The 23,169-nt window shown below is 48.9% G+C and overlaps 1 protein-coding gene and 1 long non-coding RNA gene across 11 annotated transcripts in view; one reads left to right on the top strand and one right to left on the bottom strand.

Moving 5' to 3' along the window:
• CD6 (CD6 molecule) overlaps positions 1-23,169 on the bottom strand; it is a 48,748-nt gene that overhangs the window by 11,059 nt on the left and 14,520 nt on the right. For all 10 annotated transcript variants that reach the window (XM_001144310.5, XM_009460444.4, XM_003951890.4 and 7 more), the window contains exons 2-4: positions 2,657-2,725; positions 1,389-1,739; positions 454-765 (exon numbers count right to left, since the gene is read on the bottom strand). In XM_001144310.5, coding sequence (XP_001144310.4) covers positions 454-765; positions 1,389-1,739; positions 2,657-2,725 — 732 coding nt within the window. The remainder of the gene's footprint in view (positions 1-453; positions 766-1,388; positions 1,740-2,656; positions 2,726-23,169) is intronic.
• Positions 2,618-5,919, top strand: LOC134807351 (uncharacterized). Its single transcript, XR_010147561.1, has 3 exons — positions 2,618-2,888; positions 3,374-3,492; positions 4,353-5,919. It is a non-coding gene; the product is annotated as an uncharacterized LOC134807351 (long non-coding RNA).

Genomic DNA, 23,169 nt, shown 5'->3' with positions numbered 1-23,169 from the left:
CAGAATCTACATTTTAACACCCCCACCTCCCCCATCTCCTGCTTATCAAAGAGAGGCACTGGCTGGTCCAGAACCTTCTGGCCCCACCTGGACAGACCAACAGCCTCCTCAGAGGCCTCCCTCCCTTCAGTCTCTCCTTGCTGCTTGAATGCAGGTGGCCAACTCCCACTCGGGAAGAGTCTCACTTTTAATGTCACCTCTTCCAGAAGGTGGTCAGCCTTAGCCTACAGCTCCGCATGGCCTGCTGCCTCTAGACTCCACCTGACTGCCTTTCTTGGGGGCATTTACCACTTTCTCTCCTGAATTATGTTTGTCTCAGTCTCATCTCCCCTCCTGAACTGTGACATCTCAAGGGCAGGGACCACCTCTCCGGCACTAACTCCAGGCTTGGCGCCCAGTAGGCCTATGGTGAGTGTTGGTAGTGACCGGGCTTCAGCGACTCCGCCCACTGACCTGAGCACACCACGCCCGCGTCCTCTTTGTGGCCGCAGTAGTGCTGTCCTGGCAGCCCCGGGCAGTCCCACAGGTAAGCTTCGGCCCCTGAGCAGTTCACCTGGTCCCGGTGGATAGGCCCGCGGCCGGGCGTGAAGTGCAAGCCGGGCAGGGCCTGGACTCCCCAGCCGCAGCCCAGTTGCCTGCACACCACGTGGGCGTCCTCCAGGTCCCAAGTGTCATCGCACACTGATCCCCACTCGCCATGCTCCAGCATCTCCACGCGGCCGGCGCAGGCGCCGCCACCGTCCACCAGGCGCAGCGCGCGGTTCTCTAGGGGTGGGAGGGGGTTGTGGACGCTGGGGCAGCCGGCCAGGAAGGGAGGGTTGGGGTGATGGTTGGACTGGCCGGAGAGTTGTGAGCGTGTTGTGGACCCAGTGAGAGGGCTGTAGCCCGGTAGGCAAGACTGGGAATTCCCCCAGGACTGCAGATGGGTTAGGTAGAGCCGCAGGCTGGTGGGAGGGACCAGAGACCTGGTGGGCGGGGCCTGGAGGGCAGGTTTGGGAGCCTGGGAGCCACAGCGCTAAGGGACCCTGTGAACCTGGCATGTTTATGTATATGGCGAAAGGGAAGGAGAGACCCAGAGCGGGCGGGGACAGGGAAGCGGCGGGCCCAGTAAGTGGGGTTAGAGACCGGGTTAGCTTTGGGAACCCAGGGGTGGGACTAGGAACCAAGTGTGGGGGTGGAGTCTGGAGGCCAGATCCGAGGAAACGCTCAGATCTGGAAATGACTCGAGGTCGTCCTCCGGTGTGGGAACCCGGTGCGTTTGCACTGGTAGGCGGTGGGGGTGGAGGTCTGGAGGGCGAGGCTTGCGTCCAGGGTCTGGAGCCAGGGGCAGTGGCTGAAGGCCTGGGGAGTGGGGCAGGTGGGGGCCCGTGTAGGGGGTGCGCTCGTACCTGCACAGGTGACACGGGCCCGCCTCCCGTCGCTGCGGCACGCGTGCTCCACCACCTCGCAGAGCCGCCACTCGGCGCCGCTGCACAGGACGGCGGGCGCCCCGGCCAGAGTGGCATTAGCTGCTGCGCTGGTGTTCCCGGCTGCCGGCGGGGGCGGCAGCTCGGGGGTCGGCGGGGCGAGCTGAGAGGCGGCCTCCGCCCCGCCGCAGCCCAGTGCTCGGCACACGGCCTCGGCGGCGCGGCTGTCCCAGAGCGCCCCGCACGCGGGCTCCCAGGACGCCTCGAGCCGGACCTCCACCGTCCCGCTGCAGCTGCTGCTCCCGTTTGTCAGACGGACCGGAAGCCGCTCCCCTGGAAGTGTCAGACCAGAGAGCTGAGACCGGTGGGGCCTGGGCAGGGGGTTGCCCAGGCTCTGCCACTGACTCTGTGCGTGAACTTTGACAACGCCCTGCCTGGCTAGGGGTCTCAGCTTTCCAGTCTGCAAAATGGAGCCGGGCTGGCTCATCCCTGAGACCACCTTGAGGCCTGACCCTGTGGTTCTCCTTAGAGTCAGCCGAAGGTGGGGCTTGGGAGTGACTCTAGAGGTTAAGATGGGTGACAGACAACTAGGGGTCCAGCCCCCCAGAAACCCTCCTCACTTGCTCCTGTCTCCAGGGGCACCCGTTTGTGAAAGAAAGGCAGAGTTGTGAGTTCAGGGGCCCTGGTCCAGTGGGAGCATGCTTCCCCTGAAGGCCCCTCTGCTCCTCTGAGGGTACTGTCCTAGAGGCTGTCACAGTGACTAGGGAACCTTGGAGGATTGTGAAGGGGCTGGCCATGGGGTTGATGATGGGCTGCTTCAGCTGATGGTGGTCCTCACTTCCCCAGAACCCCTTCTATGGGAACCACTTGCCCCTTTTAGCCCAGGATTGTACCCCCAGTGCTAGCATGCATCTTTGCATACAGTAGGTCCTTAATAAACGTCTGCTGAGTAAATGAAGGACCCTGCCTCCCCCACCAAGAACTCTAGCCTGTTCTCAACAAATCCCCTTAAAATGCTCCAGGCATACCTGCCCACCTGTATGTGACTTATCAGTGTCCTCTCAAAAATGGTAGTTCTACGATCTCAAAGCGAATTGATAGTGGAACTTCAGGTGATGGGTCAGGAAGAAGTGTTGTCTGAAGTCAGGGAGCCTCCCTGGTATCCTAAATGTCCATTTCCCTTCTTTATTACCCTGGGGGACCACCTACAGAAAGCTGATCATGGACCCCCAGAGGGAATGTTTGCTCACCTGGCTCCCAGAGCTCACTCTCTGCACTGCTGGTGTTGAGCTGGTCAGGTGGGGCTGGAGATGGATGACCTGAAATGAACCAGCAGCAGCATGGTGGGTGAGTGAGCTCAGGCCTGGAGACCACAGAGGAACCCTGATGAGCAGGGGGCACTTCCTGGAGCCTGTGGTGGCTACATGAGGCCTTTGGAAAAGACGTGGTCCTCAACTTTGGGTGCATTGGCCTCCCTTCAAGGTAGGGAAAGTTCTCAAACATTGGCATTTCAGGATCCTCTGCTTTACCTATTCATTGCACACACATCTTCAGAAATCGGAGTGGAACAGGGAGGAAAGGCAGTGGGCACTGGGGCCAGACACACAAAGTGGCTTCGTGACCATGAATGGGTGACTTAATCTTTCTGTGCCAGTCCCAATTTTTCAGCTATGATTCTTAGGAAAATATTGTGAGACTGAAATGAGACAGCCTATGAAATACTTGACATATAGAAAAAGCTCGAAAGTGGGAGTGATTTAGAAAAAGAAAATTTTGTTTGTAGAATTTGTTTGAGAATTTCATACCAGACTTTAGAATAATTGGCACATCCTGGACTGGGAACCACTGGATTGCAAAGTGCCTTCAGACACTAAGAAACTAGCATTCATGAAGGACAGGTATTTGCATATTTGCATATATTGTTCCATTTACTTTCTTTCTTTCTTTCTTTTTTTTTTTTGAGACAGAGTTTCGCTCTTGTTGCCCAGGCTTCAGTGCAATGGCTTGATCTCGGCTCGCCGCAACCTCCACCTCCCGGATTCAAGCAATTCTCCTGTCTCAGCCTCCTGAGTAGCTGGGATTACAGGTATGCGCCACCACGCCTGGCTAATTTTGTATTTTTAGTAGAGACGGGGTTTCTCCATGTTGGTCAGGCTGGTCTCGAACTCCTGACCTCAGGTGATCTGCCTGCCTCAGCCTCCCAAAGTGCTGGGATTACAGGCATGAGCCACTGCATCTGGCCTATTCCATTTACTTTCAACAATGCAATGAGGCAGGTGTTAGCATTCTTATTTTACAGATTAGGAAAAGGAGGCTCCAAAAGCAAAAATCAGTTGTCCCTGCCAGATAGGGTCCATTTATTCCACCAGAGCTACTATCCATTCTGCCCTGGGAGGCTGATCTGTTTGGATTAACCCCTGTCTTCCTGGGCCTTATGGCTTCTGTCAGATTCAGCCAATGGGGAGCCTTAGCAGAGCTAGGCAGAAGTGAGGAGAGCGAAGATGTGACACTTATTCCTCTGGCCCTCCCTGTGTGGTCCCTCGGGTAGGCTGTGTCCCTCATGTGAAGGACATTGCTTATTCAAGGTGACCTCTCCTTGACTGTCTCCTACTCGGACTCACTGACCACTCCCTGGTTGTGTCTCCTTTGGCCAGAAGTTGCTCTTAGATTCTACTTACTGCATTACCCTTTGTAAACAGTTCTTCTGTAAATAAGTCCCCTTTAAATTCCTATTCTAGGTTTCCTGGTGGGACCCCGACTGATGCGTGGGCCTGAGGCCACCCAGTGAGCAAGCTGCAGAGCCCAGATTTAAACTGTCTCCAAGGACTTGCCTCCCCTCTGGGCTGGGATGTTTGGGCTTGCAAAGCACAAAGGGAGGCTCTGGGGCAGGGACTGTTGTGGTTGCCTATGAACTCCTCTGCATTTCCTGGTTTCTCTTGCACTTAGGTTGGGCTGGTTGAAGCCTAGGCAGAAGACGTCTGCCTGCTTTTGAGCCAAAGCAGGGAAGAGGCAGTGAGCCATTTCCATTTACGTCTTCCCTGTTGAGGGATATTAGAGGACCTGGGTTGCGGAGGAACTGCAAGAGGGAAGGGGATGTTGACCCAGCTTGGATTTTGTGTGAGTAAGGAGTAAGCCCTTATCATGTTAAACCATGAAGATTTGGGGGTGTCCTTGTTGCTACAGCCTTGCCTAGCCTGGCCTGACTGATACAGAGGCTGAAGACTCGGACATGACCACTACACATTCCTGGAGCTTCACCTGAGCAGATTCCACGGACATACCCCCTGAGCCTGAGCTTGTGCATGTGCGCGTGCACACCCTGGCAGACAGCCCTCTCCAGGAAACCGTGTGGGCCTCTTCATCATCAGGCAGAAAGTCTTCAGCCCTCTAATTGCCGTCCTCGCTAACTCCCTGGCTGTCTGCCCAGCCTGAGCCCCTGGAGGAGAAATGACTCCAAATTCAGAGCATAAACTCTGTGGCTGATAAATTAGAATGTTCAGCGCAAGAATTCAGATGCCCACAAGTTAGGATTTCAGAATCCCGGTTCCCACAGCAACCGTCCCAGTGCTCCTGCGTAGTTTTCAATGTTACTACATGGGGTGGGGGAGGGGGATTGAATGATGGCTGCAGTGTGTATGACTGTGAGGTGTGTGCATATGAGTGTGTGTGAGGGACTGTGTGCATATGTGATTACGACTGTGTGTGTGAATGTGATGTGTGTGCTCTGTATCATCTCTCTCTCTGGGTCTGGAAAACCACTTTCTCATGCATAAAGACAAAAATGTGTTCTCCTAGATCAGAAAACCCTAGAGGGCAGGGCCCACGGCTGGGTCAGCCCTGTGTCCCTCACGGTGTCCAAGGCAGTGTTTGTTGATTGACTGAATGAATGAGTGAGCAGCAGCTGCCAGCTCCAAGGCAGCTGGTTGAAAGCGGATAACCTCGAGGGCTTTATTTTTGTGTCAAGCATTCTCCCATCCCCTATCCCAAGAAGGGAATCTGGCTTCTCTGTTCTCTGACTTCTGTGCTACAGGAACAAAAGCAGAAATTACCTGGAACCGTCTTTCCATCCAGGCCTCATTTCACAGAGGGCCGAATGCAAGATCAGCGTTTCTCAGACATCATTATCACCTTTTTTGTTTTGAGACAGTGTCTCGCTCTGTCGCCCAGGCTGGAGTGCAGTGGCACAATCTCGGCTCACTGCAACCTCCACCTCCTGGGTTCAAGCGATTCTCGTGCCTCAGTTTCCCGAGTAGCTAGGACTTACAGGTGCTTGCCACGATGCTGGCTAATTTTTGTATATTTTTTGTAGAGACGGGGTTTTCCCATGTTGCCCAGGCTGGTCTCAAATTCCTGAGCTCAAGTGATCTGCCTACCTCAGCCTCCCAAATTGTTGGGATTACAGGCGTGAGCCACCGCACCCGGCCCATTGTTACCACTTTTGCCTGGCCCTGTGCCTCACACTTTTCTTTAAATTGGTTCACTTTTTTGCTGCAATAAATTTATTTGAAAAGGAGCCTGCTATGGTTTGAATGTGTTCCAAAGTTCATGTGTTGGAAATTTAATCCCCCAATGACCTGTGTTGAGAAGTTGGATGTTTAAGAATTGATTAGGGCTGGGCGTGGTGGCTCACGCCTGTAAGCCCAACACTTTGGGAGGCCGAGGCGTGTGGATTACCTGAGGTCAGGAGTCCGAGACCAGCCTGGCCAACATGGTGAAACCCTGTCTCTACTACAAATACAAAAATTAGTCGGGTGTGGTGGCACATGCCTGTAATCCTAGCTACTCAGGAGGCTGAGGCAGGAGAATTGCTTGAGCCTGGGAGGTGGAGGTTGCAGTGAGCTGAGATTGCGCCACTGCCCTCCAGCCTGGCCAACAGAGCGAGACTGTGTCTCAAAAAAAAAAAAAGAAAAGAAAAGAAAAGAAAAGAGTTGATTAGGTCATGAGGAGTCTGCCTTCATGAACGGATTAATGCTGTTATCGCAGGGGTGTGTTGGTTATTGCAGAAGTGGTTTTGTTGTAAAAGTGAGAGTTCCACCGTCCCTCGCTCTGTCTCTCGTGCACTCTCTGGCCATGTGACGCCTTCCATTGTGTTATGACGCAGAGAGAAGGCCCTCATCAGATGTGGCCCCTAGATCTTGGGCTTCCCAGCCTGCAGAACTATGAGAAATAAATTTCTTCTTGTTTTAAATTACTCACTCTGTGGTACTTTGTTATAGTAACACAAAACAGAGTAAGAGCAAACTTTTACCCTTTCCTGTGAATTTGCTTTTTTACATCATTAAAGACACCTGATCATAAAAATGTTCACTGTGATTTTTTTTTTTTTTTTTTGAAACAGTGTCTTGCTCTGTCACCCAGGCTGGAGTGCAGTGGCGTGATCTCGGCTCATTGCAACCTTCACCTCCTGGGTTCAAGCAATTCTCCTGCCTCAGCCTCCCAAGTTGCTGGGATTACAGGCACCCACCACCACACCCTGCTAAATTTTTTTATATTTTTGGTAGAGATGGGGTTTCTCCATATTGGCCAGGTTGGGTCTTGAACACCTGACCTCAAGTGATCTGCCTGCCTCGGCCTCCCAAACTGCTGGGCATACAGGTGTGAGCCACCGCACCCAGTCCACTGCAGATTTTTGAATGGCAAAAAGTTAGAAACAGAGTGAATGCCCATTCACAGGGGAAACGGCTGAATCAATTACGGTCCATTTACAGCATGGCATCTTATGCAGCCTTTATAAAGAATAAAATAGACCCAGATGGGTTGGCAGGATTTCCAAGCTGTCTTGAGTAGGAAAAGCAAGATGCAGAGAATATAATATGATACATTTTTTGTGAAGCAAGGCCAAAAAACCCCCTCTGTGAACTGGTATGATTACAGGAACATGAAGATAAGTGTGGGAGAACACACAGCAGATAATCAAAATGGAAAAATTAAGAGTGGGCTTCAGGGGAAGGGGCCAAGCAGGGCCAGCTCCACAGGCTGGTGGACTGTGCACAGGGCCCCGTGCTTAGAAGGACCCGGCCTTTGCTTGAATCCTCTGCTGTTGCCATCTTGAAATTCCTCATCATTTGTTGAACCAAAGACCCTGCATCTCCGTTTTGCACTGGGCCCTGCAAACTATGCAGCTGGTCATGGGACACAGTCACAGCCATGGAAGATAGGGGGAGGAAAAGCAAGCAATGAAGGTAAAAGGCTGTACTTTAAAAATCTTGTATGATATGATTCTATGTATGTAAAATTAGGTATGTATGTTGATATGAAAAAAATAAGAAGATATTAAAACCTAAAGGGACGATTTATATGACTTGCTTAAAATAGAAGGTAATTGTAAAAACAAGCATACTAAAAATAAAGCCATGTTAGAGATGTTAAAAGACACATCATCGGCCAGGCACGGTGGCTCACGCCTGTAATCCCAGCACTTTGGGAGGCCAAGGTGGGTGGATCACAAGGTCTGGAGTTCGAGACCAGCCTGGCCAATATGGTGAAACCCTGTCTCTACTAAAAATACAAAAGTTAGCCAGGCGTGGTGGCAGGCGCCTGTAGTTCCAGCTACTCGGGAGGCTGAGGCAGAGAATCGCTTGAACCCAGGAGGCAGAGGTTGCAGTGAGCTGAGATCACGCCACTACTACACTCTAGCCTGGGCGACAGAGCAAGACTCCGTCTCAAAAGAAAAAAAAAAAAAAGACGCATCATCATCAGACTATCTGATAGAATCAGAAGGAATGACAAAACATTGAAAAATAATAATTATTTAAACTTTTATTGCCACGTGATTCAGTGTTATTTAATGCTAAGTTCATTTACCACCTGAAGTTATACTGTGTGCCCCTGAGAATCATCTCTAGTTGTGTCCCAAATTCTGGAAAGTGATGGAACAAGACTGGGAAGGGATGGAGGGGAGCGGCTGGTTTCAGAATAGGAGAAGAAAGAGGTTGGGAGTGCCGACCCCAGCCCAGGAAGGAGGCGGCTTTTTCAGGCCAGTCCCATGCAGAAGTCCCCGAGTGGGACAGAACCTCTAATGGGGTAGTGGGAAGAAGACTCCAGTGGAACGGGCTGCGGAGGAGACTGTAAGCACAGGAAGAATGAAGGCACGAAAGAGCCTTGTTGCCTGGAATTTGAGAAAATGGAACGGGACACTGATACTCCTGTTGTGTCACCCAGGCTCCTGAGATGTCCCACGGGCATCTGAGAGGTGAGGGACTTGTGGAGAAAGGAGGCATAGACATCGAGGGAAAGCTGAGCCTCCCGCTGGCCAGCCCAGTGTCAGAGCAAGCCTGGTGGGGAAACAAGGCACTCTCCAGAATGCTGCCCTGGCCGTGCCCAGTGACCAGTGTCAGGTCAACACCAGCTACACCTGAGGTTACTTTCTGTCCTCCGGCACTGTCAGAGGTGCTGAGGAAAACACGGTTGCATCCTGAATGCTCGTTGAGTGGATGATGGATGAAGAGATGCTGTACAGAGCCAGAGGCAGGGTGGAAAGGGACGATGGAAACATGGAGGTGAAATCTACAAGTGGTGCAGCCAGGTGCATGTGTCACCTGCTAGAAGTATAGTTTAAAAAAAAAACCAACAGAAAGTGTTTGCAAACACAGATGCCAACAGCCTTAACAACAACAGCAAACCAAGCTCTTTCAATCCAGTAATTCCACATCTGGGAACCTATCCTAAAGAAAACTATCTCAAGTACCATACTGCCTGGAGACTAAAGTCCATGCTTTGGAACTAGATGGTTCTAGATTCCCTTTTCCATCCACTGGAGCCCCAGAATGCTGTGATGTGCTGGTTTTTTATATTTATATTTATTTTTATTTTTATTTTGCCATAGAGTCTCACTCTCCCTCTGTTGCCCAGGCTGGAGTGCAGTGATGCGATCTCGGTTCACTGCCACCTCCACCCTCCTGATTCAAGCGATTCTCCTGCCGCAGCTACTGAGTAGCTGGGGTTACAGGCGCCTGCCACCATGCCTGGCTAATTTTTTTATTTATATTTTTAGTAGAGATGGGGTTTCACTATGTTGGCCATGCTGATCTTGAACGCCTGGCTTCAAGTGATCCGCCCACCTCAGGCTCCCAAAGTGCTGGGATTACAGGTGTGAGCCACAGAGCCCGACCCTGTGCTGTTTCTGATAGCATAATAAAAACAAACAAATAAAAACCCACCAAAAAAAAATTCAAACCGGAGACAACTGGATTGTCTAAAAGTGATTGGGGGGTTGGTTAGAAAAATATAGCACATTAAAAATATTTTCCAAAAAAAAATTTACAGGGAGTATTTAATGATGTGGGGATAAGTTTATACCACAATGTTAAGTGGCAGAAGCAGAATACAGGGTTATGTTATAAGTATGGTTGTGCTCTCCCCTTCAGTCCCCGTCCTCACCCCCCGCCATGTTTTAAGCTTCTGAAGGTTTTCCAGGACCCAGAGAGAGCCCGAGTACAATCTCCCATTCTGTCCTCTCACTGCATCCTGAGATTTTTTTTCATGTGGGCCCAGCCACATTTAATTACATAGCTATCCTGGTCATGAACTGACAACCCTCGGCTCACTAGATTCTAAGCATCACCCCCATATATCCAGGACCTTGCGCAGTGCCTTGCCCAGGAGAGATGCTAAAAGAATATCAGTAGATTAAATTTAATCTCTACTATAGGAAAAGAAAATACATGCCCACATGGTATTAATAAGTTTTCCTTCCTTCCTTCCTTCTTGCTCTTTCTTTCTTTCCTTTCTATCTTGCTCTGTCACCCAGGCTGGAGTGCAGTGGTGCCATCTCAACTCACTGCAACCTCCGCCTCCTGAGTTCAAGCAATTCTCCTGCCTCAGCCTCCCGAATAGGTGGGACTACAGGCATGTGCCACCATGCCCGCCTAATTTATATATATTAGTAGAGACTGGGTTTCACGATGTTGGCCAGGCTGGTCTCGAACTCCTGACCTCAGGTGATCCGCCTGCCTTGGCCTCCCAAAATGCTGGGATTACAGGCATAAGCCACTGTGCCTGGCCTGTTTTCCTTTTTTTTTTTTTTTTTCTGCCTTGTGTTGTTCTAATTTTTTCAAATGTTCTATATCAAATAAAAATTAAAAGTCCCCAAATAAATACACAGGGCTTTTTTCCTGGGGGGACATGTGGGCTAGCTTGAAGTACTAATACAATGAGCTTTAATACTGACTACCCAGTCACCCTGCTCCAATGAGCCTGCAGAGAGCACCTGGGCAGACAGTGTGGCCACACCAGCTAAAGCCATACTCATTCCCAGGGAAGAACTGAAGAGCTCATGTGGCTGGCAGGTCAGGGTGTCTCTTCTCGGCAATGTCAGCATTGTTGGGGGCACAGTGGAGAGGGTCACTGGGTTAGGCGTCAGGAGCTGACAGTTGATTTCCATCATTAACTTGCTACATGACCTTGAATGTGTTCTTTCACTTTCTGGCCCCGTTTTGTCACTTGCATAATGACAGATTGATGAGATTTTGATCTTGTCCAGTCCTTACATTCTTTGATTATAATTAGATAAAATATGTAATGAAAGGCAACATCTCTTGAGCACTTACTGTATGCCCCATAGACGATAGCTGTTATCTGTGTGCATTACATGTACTAGCAAATCCTTACAACTACCCTGTGAGGTGCATACTATTAATATCATCATCCCAGTGTCATCACTGAGAAAACTGGGACATAGAGAGCTTAAGTAAATCACCCAAGGCCACCCAGCTGGTCAGTAATCAAAGCAAAATTTGAACCTGGACAGTCTGGCTCTAGAAATCACCCTTTTAACTACTACAGCGTACTGTTTTCAGTATGCTGTCAATATAGATGGGAAATCTGTCCTACACCGTCCATTTATCATCATGGAAGTGGGCCCATGGTACACAAAGCACTCATCTGTATAAACGCAGGGGAGGAGCATACATTTGAAGGGCTTAGAGATCACTCAGCCCCGCTCGGAGGGAAAATCGTATGGTGCTGTGTTGTCCAGTACAATAGCCACCAGCCACTTGTGGCTACTGAGCACTTGAAATGGGTTCGTGCCAATGAGAAACTCAAAATTTCATTTTATTTAATTCAATTCATTTCTATTTAATTTACAAAATGTTTTCCATTTAATTTTAAAGGCATAATCAATTCAATCATTGGAAAACCTTTTCAAATGGCCAGAGTAAGTTAGATATGTGATTCTCCTTTTTCAATTGTAACTAGTATGAAATCTAAATACAGATTGAATGTTTCTGGTGAAACTTGAGTGTCCAAGTTGAGACATGCTTTAAGTGTGAAGTACAGGTTGTGTGTCAAAGACTTGGTAAGAATAAAGAATGTAAACTATCTTATTAAGAATTTTTTTATTGATGTCGTGTAGAAATGATATTTTGGATATATTCAGTTAAATCACATATATTATTAAAGTAATTTCATCTGTTTCTTTTTACTTTTTTGAAAAAATGCAGCTGCTAAAAATTTATTTATTTATTATTTTTATTTTATTTTATTTTATTTATTTATTTATTTTTGAGACGGAGTCTCGCCCTATCACCCAGGCTGGAGGGCAGTGGTATGATCTTGGGCTCACCGCAACCTCCATCTCCCAGGTTCAAGCGATTCTCCTGCCTCAGCCCCCTGAGTAGCTGGGACTATAGGCACGCACCACCATGCCTGGCTACTTTTTTTATACTTTTAGTAGAGATGGGGTTTCACCATGTTGGCCAGGCTGGTCTTGAACTTCTGACCTCAGGTGATCCACCTGCTTTGGCCTCCCAAAGTGCTGGGATTACAGGCATGAGCCACCATGCCCAGCCAAAAATTTAAAATTATAAATGTGACTCACATATTGACATCAGACAGTGCTGTATGGGGGGAAGATACCTATGTACCTTACAAGGCCTTGAGTTCAAAGGCTTGGGCTGGAGTCCAGCTCTGTTCCTTATTAGTGGAGTGACCTTTGGCCAGTCACTTTGCCAGTCTGAGCCTTAGACTGTCATCCATGAACTGGAGTTAATAATGCTTCTCTCAGAAGGCTTTTTGTCAGCAAGTATTTTGTCAGAAATATTGCAAAATCTGCGGCCCAAAGGAAGAGTATCCCCAAGGCCCACGGGGAGGTCAGGCTCCCAGTGCAGCGCAGTGGTCTCCCGGATAGTCCAGCTGCTGCTCTGGAGCACTGCCAGGACAGGGCAGGGTGTGCCTCTCTGCAAGACTGGCACCAGGCCCTTGTGACTAGTGTCCCCGAACCTTGGGAGAGGCGTGCTCCCTGCTAACCTGCAGACCACCGTGCATCTTGTGTATGAAGACTGGCCTTTTGTCCCGAGCAGTGATGACAAATGCTACGTGAACCCTGGTGGGCCCGCCTCCCGAGGCCCTGGCTCAGACTCCTGGTATTCAAGTGGAGCAGGACTGGTTCAGGGAGCTGTCCAGAAACACTCACCTGCCCCTTGCCCAGTGGCTGGGAAGCTGGACTGGGATTCCTGGTTTGCAGGTTTGAGAAGCAGCCAGATGGACTCCTAGTTTTCTACTCCCAACCCACACTGATGGGAGCAGCTACTTATCTCGGGCATCTGGGGTCCAGAGTGCAGGGGGATAAGGGAAGGATGTTGTGATGCTTCCCACTGCTCTGATAGGGAAAGGGGAGGCCCCAAGGCACGTCGAGCACCCGTCACAAATCTGGCACAGCTCAGCAGTAATGGCTGACATTTATTCAGTATGATTTAATTGTCAAAGCAAGACCACGAGATGGGGAAACTGAGGCACAGAGAGGTTTAGTATCTTGCCTAAGATTACACAGCTAGAAAATGGCCAAGCTGGGAATTGAACCCAGGCTGTCTGCTTGCAGAGGCCACATTCGTAACCACACCACTCCCCCGGGTTGGAATCCAACATCCTGATTTCTGCTTTGGTGATCATGCCAAGGGCGAGAGGCAGGAAGTTTTGACAACCTTGGAGGCTTTCCAAACTCCTTTCTCCTCTGCAAGTGTCAACCAGCACTGAGTTTAGAAATGATAACCCACCCTTCCCCCGCAATGGTGACACAACTCAGAACCCAAGATCCAGGGACTCATTTCCCAAAAGATCCCAGACTCCAAAGATAAGCAACAACTAGGAAACCTTCCTTCTCCAGGGCAGGGGGTCCTGGGTGGCATGTGTCATCCCACAGACCTCACAGCAGGGAAAAGATGAGACTTAATAGTCTCACCTCGCACTGCCCCTACCCCTTCCCCACTTGCTCTCAAATATGGGGCTCACTCCAGCACTGTCTAGGGCCTGAGGATGCATCGGCCAATTGGAAGAGGAGGGCCAATGAATTTAGGGGAGGAAGCTCTGAGTGAGAGGGTGCTGGAACTGTCCTAACTATTTTCTTTTTAGAAATGCCCTTGGTATTGTTAATGGTGAGCAATTAATAAAACAACTAGAAAGAAGGGAACGCCTGTAATTCCATTAAAATTAGAAAGATGCCAGCTGGGCCTGGTGGCTCACATCTGTAATCCCAGCACTTTGAGTGGCTGAGGCGGGTGGACTAGCTGAGGTCGGGAGTTCGAGATCAGCCTGGCCAACATGGCGAAATCCAGTCTCTACTAAAAATACAAAAATTAGCTGGATGTGGTAGTGCATGCCTGTAGTCCCAGCTACTCGGGAGGCTGAGGTAGGAGAATCGCTTGAATCCGGGAGGGGGAAGTTGCAGTGTGCCGAGATTGCAGCACTGCATTCTAGGCTGGGTGACAGAGCAAGACTTCATTTCAAAAAAAAAGAAAGAAAGAAAAAGAAAAAAAAAGACGCATGCGCTGGCTCATACAAGTAATATAATTCAATTGGGAGGGGATAAATGTGTTCAACCTTTGAGGGGACTTGGACTTGAAGAGCCTGTGACACCCGGTTGGGCTGAGTTTACTTTGTCAAGAAACTGAAGCTGTCATGGGCTCAGTCACACAGTGCTGTCCTAGCCTGCAGAGGTGACTGACTGCAGTGACTAGACCAGCTTATACCCACTTGGCTCTCCAAGGCCAGGAAGGCTAGAGTGACTTCTCTCTCCTGGCGCCCAAAGGAAAGTCAGCAGTTTGGTGCTTTGGTATTATTTTACACGTACACTTATCTCCCGAATACCTGTCCCAGTTCCTAGCACGTGGAACAAGTTCAGCAAGTGTTAATGAAACGGAACATAGATCGGTAATAAACGCATTTCTCAGCTTTCAGGAGAACTTGGCTCATGTGCTTTCATTTTCTTGAGAGAGAAAGAGAAAGAGAGTGAGTATTATTTGGTATTATGTTACAGGATTTTGGTTTGTTTTCACACTCCCCAGTTATACCACAGCAGGGCTTGGGGACACAAATAAAACAATTTACTCAACTGACAGAGACGGATGGAAGTTAAGGCTCAAAGAGTCCCAGCCCCAGAGGACTGCAGTCACTCAGGTCAAAGAAATTCAGCTTTTTTTTTTTGGCGGGGGTGTTGGGGAGGGGATGAGTCTCACTCTGTTGCCCAGACTGGGGTGCAGTGGCACGATCTCGGCTTACTGCAACCTCCGCCTCCCAGGTTCAAGCAATTCTCCTGCCTCAGCCTCCTGAGTAGCTGGGACTACAGGTGCGTGCCACCACGCCTGGCTAATTTTTTGTATTTTACTAGAGACGGGGTTTCACCGTGTTGCCCAGGCTGGTCGCAAACTCCTAAGCTCAAGCAATCCCCCTGCCTCAGCCTCCCAAAGTGCTGGGATTACAGGCATGAGCCACCGCACCCAGCCAGAAATTCAGCCTTTTTACCTTTCTTTTGCCCCCATGTCACAGGACAGATGATGTTCGCCTGCGTGATACCTTCCATGCATGCCCAGGTTTCATCTCCCCTCCTCTCTGTCACCAAATCCAAGGGGAAGTAAAAGACAACGTTTCCTACTCGCCTCTTTAAAAAACTTAAAAGATAAGATCAACATGACCTAACAGGCTTTGAGGTACGTTCAATTGCTGGGACTCCCCCTCCTCTCCCAAGAAAGTGAGAGGGCGTGAGCCATGTTCTCCTGAAAGCTGAGAAATGAGTCTGTTGCCAGCCTGCATTCAGTTCCATGAACATCTGCTGAACTTGTTGCATATGCTGGGAACTGGGGCAGGTATGATATGAGGGAGATGAGTGTGAGCGGGATGATCGAGGGAGCAGGAGATCCCAGGCACCAATTCATCTGGGTAACAGCCTCCATTCTCGGGAAATTCGTCTTTCATGACTCAGACAGGGACTCTGGGGACAGATAGAACAGTGATCTAAACCCATCTCTGCTGATTACTGGCTGTGTGACCTAGGGAAAGTCACTGAGCCCAGCTAGGTTTCATCTTTAACCTGGCACTGGGCATGATAAATGAGCCAAACAGAAGAAGAGTGCACGGGTGGGTGATCTTCATAAAACGCTTAGGACGCGGTATATGGTAGCTGTTGTTGTTATTATCCTCCAACCTGAGGCTTTCATCCCTTTTCTCTCGTTTGGCCCTTGGTAGCTATGGGACGGCAGCTGGCTATTGATTCTACATTCCATACCAGGCAGAAAGATGACTCTGACAGCTCCTTAGCCTTCTTTTCTGCAAGGGGGTGATTCTGGTTCTCTGAAGGCTGCATTCTCTCCTCCTCACTCCTCGCCTTTCTTGTGAACCTTATCTGAGCTGCTGCAGACTCTCAACTTGGCTGCACCCTTCCCCGGCTCTGCAAACATCCAGTGTTCCTAGGGAGGAGATGTGGGCTGTAGTTGCTGTGGTAACAGGAGTTCCTCTAAAAGAAAAGGCTCCTGGGGTCCTGGCTCCAAGGCTGGCTCAGGCTCCCGTGCCAGACCGTGCCTTCTTTCCAGCTACCAGGTGGTAAAATGAGAAGGTCCCATGGAGGGTTGCAAGCAGCTCAGTAAAATCCCAAGGGATAAGAGTAGGGATTTGGCTCCAAGAGAGCACAGCAGGCCAGAAACACTGGCATGTCACCAGCCCCATCTTCTTGATCCCCCGCCAGACTTTAGACCACTGAGAGGAGGAGAAGAATGTTCAGGTGCTTCTTTTATTTATTTATTTGTTTTAATTTTAATTTTTTTATTTTTTTTTATTTTTGGAGACAGAGTCTCACACTGTCGCCGAGGCTGGAGTGTAGTGGCACGATCTTGGTTCACTGCAACCTCTGCCTCCCAAGTTCTAGTGATTCTCCTGCCTCAGTCCCCCTAATAGCTGGGATTACAGGTGCACGCCACCATGCTCGGCTAATTTTTGTATTTTTAGTAGAGACGGGGTTTCACCATGTTGGCCAGGCTGGTCTTGAACTCCTGACATCAGGTAGTCTGCTCGCCTTGGCCTCCCAAAGTGCTGGGATTACAGGTGTGAGCCATGGCGCCCGGCCCTCAGGTCCCTCTTTTAGAATTCCCATTCAGTAGGTCTTGGTTGGGAAAAAAACATCTACCACATCATAGGCATCAGAAAGAACACTGGATTGAAATTAAACATGCCTGGGTTAGAAACCCAGCTTCCTCCTTACTATAGTGTGACCCTGGGCGAATCTCTTCATATGCCCCACTTGCCTCCCTCACCTCATAGTTATAAAAAAAAAAAAAAAGCCTCACAAGCTGGGCACAGCGGTTCACATTTGTAATCCCAGCACTTTCAGTGGCTGAGGCAGGAGGATTGCTTGAGGCCAGGAGTTTGAGAACAGCCTGGGCAACACAGTGAGACCCTATCTCTACAAAATAAATTTAAAAATAAAAAAATGAGGCTGGGTGCTGTGGCTCACGCTGTAATCCCAGCACTTTGGGAGGCCAAGGTGGGTGGATTGCTTGAGCACAGGAATTTGAGACCAGCTTAAGCAACAAGGCAAAACCTTGTCTCTACCAAAATTCAAAAAATTAGCTGGGCATGGTGGTGTGCACCTGTGGTCCCAGCTAGTCGAGAGGCTGAGGTTGGATCACTTGGGCCGAGGAGTTTGAGGCTGCAGTGAACCAAGATGGTGCCACTGCACTCCAGCCTGGGCAACAGAGTGAGATCCTTTGTCTCTCTCTCTCTCTCTCTCTATAGATATAAATACCTATATATATACACATATATATACATATATATGAATAAATAAATAAATAAATTAGCTGGATACATGCTTGTAATTCTAGCTACTGAGAAGGCTGAAGCAGGAGGATCACTTGAGCCCAGGAGTTCGAGGTTGCAGTGAGCTATGATCATCACTGCACTCCAGCCTGGGCAACAGGGTGAGATTCCACCTCTAAAATGAAAACGAAACAAAAACCTCACAGGGCTAAGGAAAGATTACCAAAAAAACCCCCAATATCTGGCCCATGGCAAATGCCCAAGATCTTGTGGAATCAATGACTATACCTGCAAATACGTGAAAGATGTATATGTGTGCATATATGTATCGTAGATGGAAAAAACAGATGAAAAACAACATATTCAGGATGATCATAGCCTTATGGATATAGTGCATAGAAAAATGGCTGATGAGGCCAAATGCGGGGCTCACGCCTGTAATCCCACCACTTTGGGAGGCCGAGGCGGGCGTATCACCTGAGGTTGGGAGTTCAAGATCAGCCTGACCAACATGGAGAAGCCCTGTCTCTACTAAAAATACAAAACAATTAGCCAGGCGTGGTGGCGCATGCCTGCAATCCTAGCTACTTGAGAGGCTGAGGCAGGAGAATCGCTTGAACCCAGGAGGTGGAGGTTGCAGTGAGCCGAGATTTAGCCATTGCACTCCAGCCTGGACAACAAGAAACTCCGTCTCAAAAAAAAAAAAAAAAAAAAAAAGGAAAAGAAAAGAAAAGAAAAGAAAGAAAGAAAAGGAAATGGCTGATGATACCTCATAGATTTCAAGAGGCTCATACCTTGATCTGAAAGCTATACCCTTTTGTATAAATTATAGAAAAAATTGTTCACATGCAGATGTGTGCAGGGATACTTTCTGCAGAACTGTTTGTAACAGAAGAAAATTAGAAGTACTCTAACCATCCATCAGCTGGAAATAAACAGACTGTATTGTATCATAGGCTGGATTATTCCATTGCAGGAATGAACTAGATGCATATCTATCTACTTGGTTAGATTTTGAAAACAAGGAGAAAAGTATAATAAGTTTCAGAACAATATGTCCAGTAGGGTACAATTTATATAAAATATAGTACATGTCTCAATACCATCCATTGTGTATGGAGACATTTTTTGTGTAATAGGAGTATAAAAATGTGGGAGAAAAGGGTACACACACCACACTTTGGAGTGTGTGTTCTAGGGAGGAAAGGATAAGAATTATTTCAACAGTATCTGTATGGTTTTCTTTCTTATTAATATAGATCTGAGCAAATACGGCAAAAGTGTAAACATTTTCTAAGTCTGGGTGGTGAGGACGCATTGGGTTCATTAAAACATTCTCAGGCCAGGCGCGGTGGCTCACGCCTGTAATCCCAGCACTTTGGAAGGCCGAGGCAAGTGGATCACTTGAGATCAGGAGTTCAAGACCAGCGTGACCAACATGGTGAAACCCCATCTCTACTGAAATACAAAAATTAGCCGGGTGTGGTGGTGTGTGCCTGTAGTCCCAGCTACTCGGGAGGCTGAGACAGGAGAATCACTTGAACCCAGGAGGCAAAGGTTGCAGTGAGCCGAGATTGCACCACTGCACTCCAGCCTGGGTGACAGTGCGAGACACCATCTCAAAAGCAAATAAACAAATCAACAAATCTCATTCTCAATGCATTTCCGTATGTTTGCAATATTCCTCTGTAACGAAATGTCTGGAAGATTCTACAAGAGGCTAGTAACAACAGTTATCTTTGAAGGTAGCTATTGATAAATTTTTAAATTTTTCTGTTTTTGTATTTTCTAAATTCTGAACTATTTTTACTAAATACAATTTTAGTAAAATAAAATAAAACAAAATAAAAAAAATTTTTAAAATAAAAGCATATATGAAAAACCTTTGTAAATTGTCCGAGTCATATCAATGCACCCTGCCAACAATTTTTCTGCCCTTCTCTGGGTAAGAAAGCCATGGGTTTTTATAGTTTTAAATTCTTGAATCTCCTTAACAATGCTCAGAAGTAAGCACTGTTATTATCACTATCGTGCAGGCGGGGAAATGTAGGATTCAAGAGACAAGGAACTTTCTGGGACAATAGAGCCCCTAAGAGGCAGAGCAGGGATTTGAACCCAGAAAGAGGGTTTCCTGGGCTCTGATAAACACCTCAGGGTGTGCTGTGAATGCTCAACAAATTCTAGTTACTCTTATTATTAACGGAAGTCACTAGAACTCACTTCACCTCCCACAGCATTTATTGAGCCATGCTGCGCTCTGCCGTGGAAAGTAAAGGTAATAGAGCCCGTGGTCCAGCCTGGAGGCCAGATGTTAAGAGCTGACTCGAATCTTGTCTCTCTGAGGTAGGTGCAGAGGCAGGAGACATGCTTGAGGAACATGGAGGAGGGACAGGGCTGCTCTGCAAGTGGTGGGGCTGGTGCGTGAGTCCAGGAAGGTATTGCTGGGGAGGTGCCCTTTGGGCCAGGACTTCAAAGTCAAGGAGCATTTCGCTGAGGCAAGGGAAGCAGATCCACATTTCCCGAGGACTTCCTCTGTGCCGAGTGCCTCCTCTGTGCTGAGTGCTTTACAGACGTTGCCTCATGGCTACCTTGTGAGGAGATGCTATTATGAAACCCATTTTACAGACAAAGAAGCTCAGAGAAATTAAGTTCCTAGCCCACGGTCACATAGCCTAGCATTGACAGAGCCAGAATTCAAATCCAAATTTGAATTTGTTCCCCAGATTCACTCTTTCTACTCTTCAGGCGCCCTCAACAAGTAGCAAGAGTTAAGAAGGCATTCTAGGGAGAGGGCACAGCTCGAGCAAACACCTGGAGGTGGGACAGAAGCTGGTGGGCCAGGCTAGACACTCAAGGTATTAAATTCAAGAATAGAATTCCCCAGAGCATGACCCTCTGTGCAAAGGCTGGGCTAGGTTTCTGCAGGCTGGAGGAGGGGAGTGAGGAGGGGAGTGAAGGCTGAAACTGCTGAGCTCTCAGCGATTTTCCAGGGGGCCTGCCCCCACCCACTGGCTCTCAGGAGGGGCCCTGGTTCTAGGTCTCCCAGAGCTGCAGCAGAAGCAGTTTTAGCTTGTGTGTGGGCAAGGGGTGAAAATCCTCCCCGCTCCAAGGGGTGATGCTGAGACCTTTCCAGGGTGGCCTAAAGCCCCCTAAGAGAAGGCCCCCTTGAGATCAGACATCCAGAAGCCATCAGACATCATCAGCATCCATCCTTGGAAGGAAACACAGCCTCTCCCGAGCAGGTGGGAGTGTAGGCTGGGCTGGGACCAGAAAGTCTCCTTGGGGTGTCAGGGACCGGCCCTGGCAGCTACGCTCACCAGACACATGTCCTGTGCCCATCCATGTCCTAACAACAGCCCCCTCCTCACCTACCACTCACCTCCTCTCTTTAAATAAATCCAGATTCAAAGAGAACCTGGGGGAGGCACCAGGGATGTTCAGACTAATGCTTTGTGGCCACCTTGCGTCCTTAACAGCTGGGGGCTGACAGCGGCCAATGGCCATGTGGATCTACGTGGCTCAGAGTGCCAGTGGATTCAGGAATTCAAATTCAGGAAAAAAATATGGGTTCCTTGGAAGGAAGGTAACATCTGAATGCCCACCGTGTGCCCCAGCTTTATGTATACAGCACGCACCGTCTTATTCATCTCCATGAGGAGCCTGTGAAGGCTCAGTGTTCCAGATGAGAAAATGACTTGCCCAAGGCCACAGTTACTAAGAGGCGGAGCCAGACTTCCAGTCTCTCTAATCTGATCTCACACTCTCAGCTCTCAGCCCACACGGCTGTCCCCTACTCCTCTCCACAAGTCACTTACAGGATGCTTCTGAGGCGGCTCAAAGTCCTTCTGAGTTCCCATCTATCTTAACCCTTGGTCAGGGAGATGCCACTCATTCATTCCATTCTCTCAGCTAGGCTCTGGGCCAGGCCCCATGCCCTGGTGGAGGATACAGATGCACTCGTGGTTGATTACGATCAGTTATAAATGCTATCCTTGGGCTTGGAACTAAGTACTCTGGAAAAAAAACAGAGTTAGGAGGGAATAACTGACTCCAAGGAACAGGGGACAATTGGGAAGGGTTTTAGAGGATGAGTAGGAGTTCTCAGGGGTAAGAAATCGATGGAAAGATACCTCTTTCCAGGCCTTTGCCAAATAACCTGAGATATCTAACTTGCATCTCTCCAGAGGATGAGTGGGCTAGGAGGAGAGATTAAGTAGGGCAGTGACCCATCTCTTTCTCCATACCCCCCCCACCATACACACACACCACACACACATACATACATGTACACACACACACCCTACACACACACCCTATACACACTACATACATTGCTATGAGTTGTTGAATTGTTCCCCTCCTCTTAAAACAGTCCTAATTTCCAGTACCCCAGAATGTGAGCTTATTTGGAAATAGGGTCTTTATAGGGGCAATCAAGTTAGCATGAGGCCATCAGGGCAGGCCCCAATTCAATATGACTGTTGTCCTCACAGAAGGGGGAAATTTGGACACAGGCACATGCACATAAGGAGAACACCATTTTAAGATAAGGCGGAGATTGGGGCAATGTTTCTATAAGTCAAGAAATGCCCAAGATTGCCAGCAAGCCACCAGAAGCTCAGAAGAGGACAGCTTCTCAGAAGGAACCAGTCCCACTGACTCTTTGATCTTGGACTTTGAGCCTCCAGAACTGTGAGACAATACATTTCTGGTTTTTTTGTTTTTGTTTTTGTTTTTTTGAGATGGAGTCTCGCACTGTTGCCCAGGCTGGAGCGCAGTGGTGCCATCTCGGCTCACCGCAACCTCTGCCTCCCAGGTTCAAGCGATTCCCTTGCCTGAGCCTCCTGAGTAGCCGGGATTACAGGCGCGTGCCACCTCACCCAACTAATTTTTGTATTTTTAGTAGAGACGGGGTTTCACCACGTTGGCCAGGCTGGTCTTGAACTCCTGACCTCAGGTGATCTGCCCGCCTCAGCCTCCCAAAGTGCAGGGATTACAGGTGTGCGCCACGGCGCCAGGGAGAGACAATACATTTCTGTTGCCCTGGCCACTCAGTTTGTTGCAGCAATTCTAGTAAACTAAACCACAGGTGTACCTGCAATAAAAGCTGCCTCCAGGGCAGAAGGTGGGAGCTGAGAAGAGCTTCTAGGGCATTCTGGATTAGGGGCATTGAGAGTGGGGGAAGGAACCCGTAAGAGGGAGAGATGTGTCCCTCTTTCACTTCCAGATGCCATAGAGTCTACAAACCCACAAGTGTTTCTCGGAACTGAATTTCAACGCTATGTTGACATGGTTAGGGCTGAGGCAGCCCCCACAGACACAGGTGACTAAAAGTTCCATAGAGATCTTCAGGGAAGGCTTTAGCATCTACCTAGAGCGCAAAAGCTGAAGAGTGACATGGCCACACCCATTTTACCTCAGAGAGCTTTGGGAACTTGCCCAAGGTCATGGCGGAAGTGGTGGAGCCTGGAGTCAAGGCTGGTCTCAGAGCCACCTGACAAGTGTGGATCAACACCAGCCCGGCACCCATCAGCCACCCACCTTCCTGCTGGTGAGACTGAAGGCCCATGACGCTCCACAGACTCAAAAACTTCCTCCTTCAAGAACGAACAGCCGGGTTGTGTGAAGGTGCTGGCTGAGACCTCTTTTCTCTCTTTGCATTCCTTCTAATGTGGTTGTTATAACGTTTTTACAATAAGGATGACTAATGTTTACATCATATCTGAATTTTCAGCTAGCA

The sequence above is a fragment of the Pan troglodytes genome, chromosome 9 (assembly GCF_028858775.2).
Source record: "Pan troglodytes isolate AG18354 chromosome 9, NHGRI_mPanTro3-v2.0_pri, whole genome shotgun sequence".
In the NCBI taxonomy this organism is placed as follows: Eukaryota; Metazoa; Chordata; class Mammalia; order Primates; family Hominidae; genus Pan; species Pan troglodytes.
This window is presented reverse-complemented; position numbering and strand designations above follow the sequence as displayed.